Below are 13,596 nucleotides of genomic sequence, written 5' to 3'. Positions count from 1 at the left end.
TCTTAACTCTATTCAGAGAAGAAGAAACGCAAATAACCAACAGTGAATAAGTTGCTTGTTAAGTGTATCTTGTTTTTGTGGCAGGGCGTCCGAGCCACTCTGAGGCGTGTGACACTAACACATGTTGAAACCTCTGTCCTCTTTATTTAACATAAACCTCTGTTGAAAGGCAATCTTTAAACTAAACGTAAGTGTGAGAAGATCTCTGAGCAGGATCAACGCAGGCAAAGCACCGGGCCGGGTCCAGACAACAGACCAGGTCGTGTGCTGAAAGGTTGTGCTGATGAACTCACTGAAGTCTCACAGACATTTTTTACACGTCTCTGCTGCAGGCTGTGGTCCCAACATGCATCAAATCAAATACCATTATTCCGGTACCAAAAAAAGTCACCATCCTCCTGCTTTAACGACCACCGCCCAGTAGCACTCACTCCTATTCTTATGAAGTGCTTCGAGCACCTCGTCATGGACCACATCAAGTCTGTTCTGCCTCCACCCTGGACCCAGACCAGTTTGCTTATCGGTCCAATCGCTCAACTGAAGAGGTGGTAAATAAGTTACATGAAGGCAGGTAAACACTGCCCCGCCCCCCGAAGTTCCTGTTGCTGTTTAACTTGCAAGAAAACACATCAACGGGCCGAAAAAGAAATACTGAGTGACCGTCTATAATTGAAAATTGTATGAAAGCGATTTGATAATGAGATGTGTCGACACATTCTTGTTACCGATATTATTGATAATATCAACTAATCTTTGCAGCCCTAGTCGGAATAATGATAAAACATATTTTAGCCAACATCTAATTTGCTAAATTCCACACAAAAAAGAACAAACTCCTGCTTTGGGAGCTTAGCTTTTCAGCACCGCAGCCCCGGGACAGCGCCTCAAATCCGTCGACTGTTTTATTTTATTTTATTTATTTTACCTTGTGTATTATTATTATTATTATTATTATTATTATTATTATTATTATTATTATTATTGTTATTATTGTTATTGTTATTGTTATTATTATTATTATTATTATTATTATTGTTATTATTATTATTATTATTATTATTGTTATTATTATTATTATTATTATTGTTATTGTTATTATTATTATTATTGTTATTATTATTATTATTATTGTTGTTATTATTATTATTATTATTTTTATTATTATTATTATTATTATTATTATTATTATTATTATTATTATTATTATTATTATTATTATTATTATCATTATCATTATCATTATTATTATCATTATTATTATTATTATTGTTATTTTTATTATCATTATTATTATGAAGCACCGGAAGTACTTTTGCACTCGTGTTGCTAGCTTGACAGCGCAGGCAGCGAGATGTGACTCGGCCCGTTCGTCGGTGGGTCTGTGTACTGCTGCTGCTGCTGCTGCCGCTGCTGCCTCTGTGTGTGTCCCGCTCCTCTTCGCCCTCCCAGAACCGATGGACCTCGGTGGACGCTCTTAGGTTTCCCCACGCGTGTTCGTCGATGAGCAGCGGACCATTTCTGCCAGAGTATGATCCGATCCGTCCTCTTCTCTCAGGTGGGAACGAACGTGTAGCCTCTGCTGCCATCTCTGAGTGATGCTAAAGATGTAGCCTCTCGCCTCCTCCTCCTCCTCCTCCTCCTCCTCCTCCCCGCTCTCTCCTCAGCAACGGCCGCACCTTTAGCTGGCTCTCTGTCATCCATCCATCCATCCATCCATCCTGCTGTCGGAGGGACTTAGCTAAGTGATTGTTAGCGCTGTTCATGGTCGAGTAGCGTTCATGTCAACAATAAGGAGCGGGACTATACCGACCAGTGCTTGTCTTTTATCGATGTGTGTGGCTGTGTATCATACTCGCTCTGTTGACAGGAGGACGTTTGTTTTTGGAATAACAACCAAAGATCAACGATTTAAATTCCAGCTCAACTATTACATGTTACTCGCACAAGTAACTTTCCCTTTAGTCTCAAATTATGGAATTACCTTTTGTTTTTAATATAATACAGCGGATGGTTAGCCTGTGTGTAGTAGACTAGCAAAACATGCTGTATTAACCTAGAGTATGTACACTGTGTTTAATTTTCTTAAACCTCATAATCCCCGCCTGAACCAAGCACATTTTTCTCCTGTTTGGCATTACCCAAATCTAAAATCTTCTTGGAAAAAATCATCTATATAGTGAGCATGAAAATGCAACAAAAAAGCGATGAAGGATTGACAAGAAAAAGATCTGTTTTGTAGATCTTAGCTTTCAAATGAGGCGTTACACTTGCCTGTAGGCTCTAGTCAAGAAGCTTTAAGGGGATATTTCAGGATTTTTGACATAGGGCCTCATTTCCTAGTTATCCAGAGTGTTGCTGATTCCTGGAGAGATTTTTTTTTTCATGCAGTTCTTATATTTGAAGAGTTTAGTGGTGCTAGGCTAGTGCTAGGCTAGCGCATGTGTATGGTAACTAGTAGCCTGCATTAAAAACCTCTTCAAAATCATGGGGTCGTCCTCCAAACGTTGCCATATCTGATTTGTAGAAAGCTCCTTTGTGAATTCCACGTGTAGTAATGCCGTCTGCAGGAAAACTACTGTAGATCCGGTAACCGAGCAGATCACTCCGCCGCTGTGTAATTACAACCAGGAAACTAATGCTGCTCAAATATAAGTTCTTTTAAATGCAAAATGGTTATATTTAAAAAAAAATATCCGGTCAACAGACATTTACATGGTTAGTCTGGTGTTGTAAGTGATTTGCCTCAGGTGCTCTGTGCTTGGGTCAGACTGTTTTCAATTCGGGCTACTAGTTACCATAGACATGCACTAGCCTAGCACTAGCCTAGCATCACTAAACTGTTCAATTAAGGACTGCATGAATAAAAAAAATAAAAAAAAATCTCCTGAAATCAACAACACTCTGGATAACTATGAAATTAGGGAATGTATGTCAAAATTCCTGAAACATCCCTTTAAGATTTGGATAATGCTGAAAATGCACTCGGTTAAGGTGGGGGTTAAGAGGTTAATTTTCCCTGTTGCCAAGCGTGGTGTCCAGTAAGGTAACACTAGTTAGCCAAAAGACAAACCAGTGGAAAGGAGTTGCATTCTACGATTATGTTTTTTGTAAAAACATAATTAGGGCTGCGCAATATATCGCGATATCATGTGAGGCAGTATTAGTATCGCAAAAAGCCACAATATATCGCAACATCAAGTCTTCATCGGCCTGAGATCGACACAAACAATGCTTTGAACTTATAAATGTGTAAAAGTTTAGTTTTAATGAAACATTTCCTAACTTGGTTCATTCTTAGTCTTGTTTTGGTCCTGATGTCGTGTTTTTTTTAAGTCTTTTGACGCAATTTGCTAAAAAACGTATTACTTTGTGTTTTATTAGAGTGGAGCATATCGTGTTGAAATGGTTTAGTGAAATAGCGTAACGATATCGTTATCACAAGTTTGCACAGCCGCATCGCATATTGCAATCCACTTCAATGTCTAAACATAATGGTAGTACATGTATTTTTAAATAGTTGCAGAAGAATCTGTGCACTGGGGGGTGGGATATAATATTTGTGGTACAGTTCAACCTCACCCAATTTCCAACAATGCAGTGACTCATTGTTTGTCCCTAATCTTTGCGATGTGTTTTGTAGAACCTGCACCAGAATTGCTTTCTGAGCCTGGCGTCCATGGCCTCCCCCTCGCGCAGCAGCCAGGCCCAGCAGCGCTCCAAGGATGTGGTGCGGCTCAGCTTCAGTCCGGAAACCTATGCTGTGTCCAACTCCTTACTGCTGGGCCTGTCCCGCTCCACCAGCGACACTGACCTGGTGTCTCCTGATGCCCGCTCCACACTCACGGCCAGCGCCTCACACTACACCGTGGGACAGGCTCAAGAGCTGGTCATTACATGGGACATTAAAGAGGATGTGGACGCTGGGGACTGGATTGGAATGTATCTCCTGGGTAATAGTTCACCTGTCCTCTCTTTTTAATAGTTAAGAACATCTGAATTCTTGTGCATCAATGTAATCCTTGATGTGTTCATGGCTTACCTGGAAAGTCTTCAGACAGACATCTGTATGTTGGGATAGGGGAGATTTTAATATCACTTATTAGACTTATAGACGTATTGAGCCTGTGGCTTTGACCTTTAATGCAATATAGAACTGAATGTGAACCGCTGATAGTTGACCTGAAGTTTTTCTTTGTTTTGGAAAAACCTTTCTAGAGACTCCGAGTGAACCTTGCGTTTGTCGATCGGATCAATCTCATGACAGAATCAGTTACAGCAGGGGTGGGCAAGTGTGATTGGTGGAGGGACGATTTTTAACACCGTCAAAATACCAAGGGCTGAACCTTCCAATTATGGCCGAAGTAAAGCATCCTCGTTCACATATGACCATGGAAATAACCTGGCACGTGACATCTAAGACTAATGTCTTTTGTGAATTGTCCCAGATTCAAATATATTTTGCCAGCCAATTTGAAATAAATACATGTTTACATATTTAGAGTATGTTAGCAGGTATTTGGTTCTCAAAATCATCCAGGGGGCCAGAGGCTCAATTCCGGAGAGCTGGATTTGACCCCGGCCCCTGGGCCTGGCTTACAGTATAGTTTTACATTTGTTGATAACATGCACTTGTATGCTGCTATGTACAATTGTATTGGTTTAGCCGTGCGATTGGCTAAACCGTGGTGTTCTAGATCCAATCAGCAATAACAGTCCGTCCTCTTGCAGTTTGTACCAGAGTCTCTCCAGATGGATATAACTGCAGGAATGTCATTTGCTCTGTAATATCAAAATGGCTTTTTTTTTACTCCAGTTAATTCAGATAACCACATGAATGCAATCTTTCCCTAGCTCTACATTACAGGCACCAGAGAAACGACAGTCTTGCAGCTGTGAAGTCATTTAACTGAAATGCACTTATGTATCAGAGCGATTAAGGATAGAATAAGGCAAAGATCACTGCTCTGTCTCTGGTGTCTGTCTGTGAGCCTGCAGTTGAAATGGCAGGAAGGAGGGCGGCGTTGTGGCATTTATATCATTTATATGGGCAGATTGGCAGAGGCATGGGGAGCAGACTGGTTGAATTTACACTCGAAGTTATAAAAAGGAGGACATTTTTTATTTAATTTTTTTAATGCAAGGCGATGTATTTCAATTTTAATTTACAAGTAATAAGTATCTCTCATTAAATGAATTTTCTTTTTCCAGATGAAACGTCTTCTGAAAACTTCCTGGATTATAAAAGCCGAGGGATCAGTGGTTCTCAGAAGGGACAGATTGTCTGGAAATTCGACACGAGCATCCCCTTCCCTAATGGTAAGTGTAAGCATGTCTGGAGCTGGGCACCGCTACATTTTTGTTTGATACCAGTACTTTAACGATATTTGGTTTTCGCTCCCGATGCTTGAACGATACTTTTTCCTATTCCTTTATTAAAATATTTGTTGTCTTGAACCAGAAAACAGAATAACAATGTGTGGAAGATCTGCAAATCTTCCAATATAGGGGTTTATCTCCAGTGTCAAGAAATTGGGAAATAATTTGGGTAAAAATGTTAGAAAATTGGGAGAAATTATTGCAAAAAAAAAACAAAAATGGCGTGAAAACAATTTTGGAAAACAATTGGGCAAAATTTGGTAAATTTGGGGAAAATAATACCAATAGCATCAAATTTGGGATCTGAAGATGGAAGATATTTTTTCGGTGCCTGCATTTTTCCGATTCTGCTAGTACCTAAACTTTTTTTCTGATACCCTACTGATATTGTTCAACGGTCCTCAGCCCTCATCATGACACATCGTTGAAACACAAAGAAGAATTTTCATTGACTGAAGAGTTGAAGAAATGTCATTGATGATTCTAAATGTTGTGAACTGCAAAGGGCTTACCGTAAAAACTGAAGGAAAATGTTTACTGACTTGGTAGTTTGCCTGATTTAGTCGCTGTAGTTGCATTCTCACTCCCTCGTCCTGTCCGTGTGCCCCCAGTGGAGACCCAGGTGTGCTTCAGATATTACCACGGCGTCACTGGAGCTTTGAGAGCCACCACTCCCAGCGTCACCATCAAGACCAGCACTTCTCCAGTATGTGCCAGCGGTTCATTTATTCATTTTTTATTAATTTCAATCGCTTCAGTACAAATGGGAATAGTAACAGTGATAAAGGGCATCTTGATTAATACCATAACATGATATGAATTGTTTGGGACTCATTTATTGACTGTCAAGAGAGAACAAAGATATTTTAACCTGTTAAGCCCGGGGTTTTATTTATTTTAGTCTCAGATCTTGGATCTTGGCGTTTGGTCACATTTGAGCCCCGCCCACTCTGAGTCACTGTGATCTGATTGGCTGCAGAGTTATACTGTAGGTCACACACCGTGAGGCACAGTAACAGGACACTAAATAGTGAGCTCTTTGTTTTCAGTAAAAAGTCTGAGGCCTCATTGCTCTTCAGTCACAGACTGAGAAGTGAAGAAGGAAGTCATGGAGATTCTGCTTTAGAACATTTCTCTTCTGCTGGACGTAACAATAAAAGATTGACATTCAAGTATTCCTTAGTGATAGGTGTGAAAATCCTGAATTTATGTGTTTAAAAAGTCAGTTAATTATTACTCTCACTCTAAAAAAATATATCATATCTGCTGTAGAGTCAGCAGATGGACAGATGTTACAGAAGAAGCTCATGAGGTTCATTTCTTCAACAGTTACTATAGTAACTATTTTCTCCAAAGTAAAAGTAGATCTACCACAGTCCTGTCCACATCTGTCATGGTCCACCATCACCCACCACGACTCTGAGGAACTGGAAAAAACATGACTCTCCCAGCAGATACAAATGACAAGTTTTTTTGTTTGTTTTTTCTACAGTGATAGTACATACAACTAATTCTTTAGATACAGGATTTTCACATTTTTTTGTATAACTGTTTGATAATTTTCATATCATTATGTTTTTAGTACATATTTGTGATATAACAGAAAATGATATAACTCTTCTATCCAGCAGAAGTCTGAAGTTCTGTCTAAAGCAGAATCTCCATGACTTCCCTCTTCACTTCTCAGTCTGTGACTGAAGAGCAATGAGGCCTCAGACTTTTTACTGGAAACAAAGAGCTCACTGTATTTAGCGTCATGTTACTGTCACTCATGGTGTCTGACCTAAAGTCTCACTCTGAAGAAAGTCAATTCACATTACATTGAGAAGGTTGGAAGGGCGCCCCCTTGTGTCCAGTGGCGTCCAACTGCCCGGAGCAAAACTGGCCCCCGATCGGGTGCCGTTAGGGTTGAAGAGGTTACTAAGATTTTCATTTCGATACAAATTTAGAAAGTTGAATTGTAGATTGTGTAATCCTTAGTAATTGTGTTCTACATGTTATTTACTTTGTTTCACTCCGAATCATAAGCAGATACAGTGTGTGTAAAAAATGTTCTGCTGTGATTGTAGGCGACGAAGCCTGTGGTGAGTCCAGAGGCGAACGCTGAACAGGGGAGCAGGAGGCTGATCAGCTTCAGTCTGTCAGGTATCAGTGCAGTCGGCTCTTCGGAGCCAATCCCATCTGACCAACTGTAGACACTGTCATCAGAGAAAGAGACGAGTTCAAAAAGAATGTGCTCAGATGCAAGTGAAAAGGCATTTGGCTTTGATGTACAAGAATCGTATGCTTTAGAAGCGCTGTCCTGAAAAAGGAGCGACTTGCATGTGACGATGGATATCTCTGTTTTAAATAATAAAATCATGCCAGAGTTGGGCCGGATCCTTGTGCAGTATTGAGCCAATGTTGGCTCGCTCCACACGCATGAAAGTGATTTATGTTTTACTGGCCCAGAGATGTTTCCATCTTTGACAGATTTAATCAGTCCTGTTAATCAATGTTTGTTTACATAATATTTGATTTGAGATGATGTCTACTTTAACCGCAATGACTAGCCATGGGTTTGTAAAATATGGCCATTGTCACATGATCAAAACCCAGGAATGACCTTATATATATTACATTTATTTCAAGTTACATATTTGCTACAGTTGAAGATACTGTCCTCGCTCTCATGTCCATTTTTTGCACTTGATTGGAGCCAGTTCATTGTTGCGTGGTGTGCTCATGGGCACACTACATAATCCGCTTTGGAGCCAGTGTGCAGTCAGAAGAGAAGCCCTCTTTATTTTAGCATCATCTTTATCTTTATCTCTCCAGAATTGTCCAAAAGGCTAGTATCCATCAATAGGCCAGATGTACAGAGGGCGATCTACAAAAAAAGTACAGGGTTCAAAGTAAATCATTATATCATCAAACATACTGTATCATGTAGAACGGTAGCAACTAACAAAAATGCATTACATATCATTTGTTGATTTTAATTTGGTCTTATTTCAAGATGTTCAAGCAATGGGAATAAAGAAGGGGATGTTTTTCAATCCCGACCCCTACCTGAAACTATGCATCCAGCCGGGCAAACACAGCATCTTCCCCTCGCTGCCTCACCACGGGCAGGAGAAGCGCTCTGGAGTGACCTGCAACACCGTCAACCCGCAGTGGACCGCAGAGGTGCAGCGTTTGATTGTTTAAGTATCGTCACCGAACCTTTACAGCCTCCTCTTACCAATGTGTGTGCGTGTGTTCAGAGGTTCAGCTTTGTGTCTCTTCCGACTGATGTCCTGGAGATAGAAGTCAAAGACAAATTTGCCAAAAGTCGACCGATCATCAAGCGCTTCCTCGGAAAGCTGTCTATCCCGGTTCAGAGGCTGCTGGAGAAACACGCCATCGGGTAAACGCCGCGTTGATGGCTGAGAGATTTGCCTGTGTTAAAGTTTTCCGTGTGGTTGCAGTGACCGTGTTGTGAGCTACTCTCTCGGACGGAGGTTACCGACGGATCACGTGTGTGGACAGCTGCAGTTCCGCTTTGAGCTGACCTCCTCTATACACCCAGGTACTACATAGGACTGTCCAGCAATAAATCGTTATGGAGTATGTGACAATATGCGTATCGTGTTGAAAATCTGTATCATGATACTCAAATGTTTATCTAATCATAGTCTTTATTTAGAATGTATCACAACATGTCCTCTAACTACTCCGATAAAAAGCCTAAATAACACATTGAGCTTATTCAGCAGAATAAAAACCTCCATTATTTTTTCTTAAAATTCTGAATATCTTGGATTATGGTCACTCACACTGTGATACACTTAAATCGCGATACATATCATGAAATCTGTATTGGGATATGTATCGTATCGGGAAGTAACTAGCCTAGTACTACGAAACTTTCTTTCAACACGGAGGTTGAGACACTTCTCTCCGTGTGGGCCCATGGCATTTTCATTTCTGATTGTGATGCATCCACATTGAGTTACGCTCGCTGTTTCTATTCAGGAGACACATCTGAGCACATTAGCCATATACTCACAGACATACAACCTCACGCGGTGGAGAAGTTTAATCAAATACCTTGTACTTCACACTGAGCATAATGAGTTGACATAGGTACACACAGTCATAAGAAAAACCACCACATACTTCATTTACTGTTATCCAAGGCAAAACATGCATGACAGATTATGACAGATTATGCTTAAACACTGCGTACATGACACTACCACAGTTTTAGAATTACCATGTAGCCTCTTCATCAGCCGGGTCCTCTTCAGTCTGTCCAAGAGAAGGTCTAAGAAATAAAGGTTGATTTTGCATGATATAGGCCTTTTAAAAATGTTTGCTATATTCATGAAAACGCAAGTTTCTGTACTTGATGTGTGTGCATTTTCAAAGCCCATCCCTGAACCTGTTCTAAGCAGTTTTTCCACTCAAACTGCATTTATTGTAGCATTGATTAGTTTACATGCTGCTAGCTGAAAATGGTTGCTTGTATCTTGTATTTACCACGTCTAAATGATCCTGCTGCCAATAGAGGGCACTACAAGCAACGAATGATATGCATCAAGTGTATTTTGTAAATAAACACAATCATTTAAATGATAAATATAATGTGGAATAGCAATACTGAGGTGGTTAAAAAGCACAATTATCCACAACTTCAATGTAAAAGGATGTGAGGACATAGTGTGTGTTTAAAACATCATGTGTGACACTTTGTATTTCCAGATGATGAGGACACGTCGCTCATCATGGAAACACCCGGCCCTGAGGCCAATGCAGAAGACCCTCCGCACCAAAGCCCTGAAGATGATACAGTCAGTGTTGGGGCAGACATCACCGAGCTCCCGGCGGACGGCCCTAAAACTCCCAGTCCTCAAGAGTTACCCGCTCCCTCTGCTGAAACCCCCCCTGCACAATCAGACTGTGTACAACAGGCGGTAGACCTAGCATTAGAGGGGGATGAGGAGAATATTGAAATAAAGGAGCCCCCAGACACGGACATGCAGGTCCAACAACAACCAGCGACTGGTGAAGGGGAAGCCGAGGGGCAGCAGTCACAGGCCGTGCCCCAGGAAGAGCAGGTGACAGTGGAGGCTAACGAAAACGAGACAAAGACCGAGTCACATGATGACGCCGTTGATAAAGGCTGCACAATAGAAGAAATCTCAGACAAGTTTGACGAAGTCCAAGAGACAAACATCCAGGCACCTACTCAAACTCAAGGAAACCCCAGCCCTGTGTCCTGCGGCTGCCAGTCCCTCTTCTCAAACTACAGCTCCCACACTCCTTCAGGACGCAAGGCACGCCCCTGTTCCCTGCCCGTGTCCGAGCTGGAGACGGTCATCGCGTCGGCCTGTGGAGAGCCCGAGACGCCCCGCTCGCACTACATCCGGATACACCACCTCCTGCACAGTCTGCCCTCGGCACAGGCCTCCAGCCTGGAGGAGCCGCTGGAGGGGGAGAGTCCACACTCATCCCCAGCATCGCAGACCCCCAAACTGTCAGAGGACGCTCCTGATGAGGACGAGGACGACACCACTCAGTCCCCCTCTCAGGTGAGACAGCTGAGCACTGCTCTACAGCCTTTGACTAAAGGGAAGGTCATATTATGGTTAGGGATGGGACGATAAACAATAGTATCGTTAATCGCGATAAAAATGCGGCAATTAATCGATCGCCACATTTTTTGATTATTGTGATTATCGTGCTAGAAGATAATCGCTAAATCCATCAGACAACCAGTGCCGGTAACTTTACTGGAAGTGGGTGCGTCTCCATGGAGATGTGACTAAAGTCAGCAGTATTTAAGATTTCAGTAGGTTAGTTCGGAATCCAAATCCATTCTTTGATCACCCACTGCAGAAAGAGCATTTTCTGTGTCGAGCTGCTCATGAGCTGCATGTTTTGTATTAATGACAACAGTATAGTCCAAAATGTGAGTCCAATGTGTGTACTTACTTTATGTGTCACTCAATGTGACATTTACTGCAGACAAAGAAGAGGAATATTTATTATTTGCCCAATCCCCATCATTTCTGCAGTTTCAGTGATTTTTTAAGGCAAATATCGTGATAATATCGTTAATCGCAATTATTTTGGCCAAGATAATCATGACACCAAATTTCATTATCGTCCCATCCCTAATTATGGTATGGTAAGATTATGCAAAAACACACTTGGAGTTAGGTGTGGGCCATATCGTATCGCATAATATTCTTTGCATGTGTACTCCAGCTGATTTGGACTGAAGTCAGGACCAGGAGATTGCAGCTAATGTTCCGCTCAGCTCCACTCAGCAGAATTAACACTGACTGTGTAGGACACAGTAGATCATATTTGCTCGGAAATTAGCATGGCGCTAAAATAGAATAAAACATCTTTGAATTAATCTTGCCATCAGGGGTAAGGCTGGGATTTTGAAGTAATTATATCGTCAAATATATCGTTATCATGATCTTATGATATAGATTTTTGGCCATACCGGTATGCCCTACTTGGAGTTTTCCCATCTATAATATCATTATTTGACTTTAGCATGTTTACACCATATCTGTGGAAACAGATGGTCCGGTTATGACGCTTATGAATCTCAACCGTCCATTTGATTGCAGAATAAATTGTAAAAGCTGGTGTTTTGCAGGTGACTGAATGCTCTGGCCGCTGCTGCCGCCGTACTCTCCCCCGCAGCCTGTCCATCGAGCGCCTGTCTGAGCTCAACCACCTACTGGAGCGCGGCGAGGGGAGAGGACGCCCCTCCTGCCTGGACAGCGAGGAGGAAGTCCCAAGCAGCTCCAAGACAGCCGGGGAGCACGAGTGTGAATTCTGCGACACGTCCTGCTACAGCACTTCTTGCTACAGCACCTCCTGTTACAGCACCTCAGCCCAAAGCCACTCTGTGTACGAGGGCAGAGAGCACGCCCGCCTCTCCTCCGCCGACTCCAACCGCCTCTCGGGCAGCACCGTCTTCTCCTCCCAGGACGAGGAGGAGGAGGAGAACAGCACCTTTGACGAGGGGCAGGAGGGAGGAGCAGGCAGAGCGCTGGCCCAAAAAGAAGCACGGCAGGGGGAGGCTGGAGTAGCCACTGTCCCGGGCGTGCAAGGCGGTCCAGGGACTAGTGACAGACATGGAATCGGTGAGTTTCAAAATCAACATTTCATTTTTATCGTGGAAATTTGAAAGAAGTTCAGAAGCATTAACACCTGAGTGAAGACTGAATGACAGACTTAGTGAGTCTGTCTGTGATGGACCTGAAGGACTTTTTCCCAGTGCTTGTTGGTCTCCGTCAGGGCTGCTCTTTGCTAGAATTTGTAGGCGCAGCCTGGAGTCGGAGGGTGTCTGATTTGTGAACCTCAGGATCTCATCTCTGATGTTTGCAGAGGATGTTGATTTGTTACCTTTATTGTTGTAGAATAATATCCCAATAATTTACTGTAATTTGCTGAAAATAACTAACACATCACCTTTAACAAAAGCACCAAAGTCAACGATAAAGGAACTAACAACCAAACAAACAAGTGTCTTAACAAAACTAAAGTCACTAAAATTGGCTAGCCTAGACAGGACCAGCATGCACTGGGGCGGTTTGCAGCCGAGTGTGAAGAGGCCGGGATCAGCTCCTCCAAAGCTGAGGCCATGGTTCTCCACCGGAAAAAGGTGGCTTCCCCCTTCAGGTCGGTGGAGAGTTCAAGTATCTCGGGGTCGTGTTCACGGGTGAGGGACTGATGGAGCGTGAGATCGACAGACGGATCGGTGCAGCGTCAGCAGTGATGCGGTCGCTGTATCAGACTGTTGTGGTGAAGAGGGAGCTGGATCGGGCCCGATCTTGTGTCTCAAAACGTATACGATAGTGTGACATTTTGCGCTCAGTAGGAGCGCACTTTGTGATCTTGCCACTCCAGACTTAGTGCATTTCAGTGGGTGGAAATACACATTTTCCTCCAAACAGATCAACTCCGCGTCCTGGAGAGGGGTTGTGGCCCGATCCGCGCCACAGCGGATGCTGTAGCTCTTTTTCTCTCCAGATGTGAACATTGTTTAGCTCACGATGGGGTAAGTAAAGTTTTTAGTTTGGGCTCTCACTAACTTTAGTTTAGTTAGTGAGAGCCTAAGGCTTAAGAGAGAATGCAAGGCAGCGCAATGTAAACGAGGAAGTGAATGTCAGCGGTGCTCCCATCAGTGCAGTCACCTCCTCTCGTGACACCCCCTCACAAGTGGCAGAG

At 42.6% G+C, this 13,596-nt stretch overlaps 1 protein-coding gene across 2 annotated transcripts in view; it reads left to right on the top strand.

Annotated features, from left to right (window-relative positions):
* Positions 1-1,354: 1,354 nt before the first annotated feature.
* The window catches only part of LOC306977535 (E3 ubiquitin-protein ligase HECW1-like), a 28,796-nt gene continuing 16,554 nt past the window's right edge, over positions 1,355-13,596 (top strand). For both annotated transcript variants that reach the window (XM_079575898.1, XM_079575899.1), the window contains exons 1-10: positions 1,355-1,555; positions 3,641-3,950; positions 5,209-5,316; positions 5,988-6,082; positions 7,446-7,521; positions 8,375-8,544; positions 8,622-8,764; positions 8,826-8,926; positions 10,102-10,931; positions 12,017-12,509. In XM_079575898.1, coding sequence (XP_079432024.1) covers positions 1,529-1,555; positions 3,641-3,950; positions 5,209-5,316; positions 5,988-6,082; positions 7,446-7,521; positions 8,375-8,544; positions 8,622-8,764; positions 8,826-8,926; positions 10,102-10,931; positions 12,017-12,509 — 2,353 coding nt within the window. In that variant the 5' untranslated portion in view covers positions 1,355-1,528. The remainder of the gene's footprint in view (positions 1,556-3,640; positions 3,951-5,208; positions 5,317-5,987; positions 6,083-7,445; positions 7,522-8,374; positions 8,545-8,621; positions 8,765-8,825; positions 8,927-10,101; positions 10,932-12,016; positions 12,510-13,596) is intronic.

This window comes from Gobius niger (genome assembly GCF_951799975.1).
Source record: "Gobius niger genome assembly, chromosome: 18".
Classification (NCBI taxonomy): domain Eukaryota; kingdom Metazoa; phylum Chordata; class Actinopteri; order Gobiiformes; family Gobiidae; genus Gobius; species Gobius niger.
The sequence above is the reverse complement of the archived record's forward strand: the minus strand, read 5'-3'. Positions and strand labels throughout refer to the sequence as shown.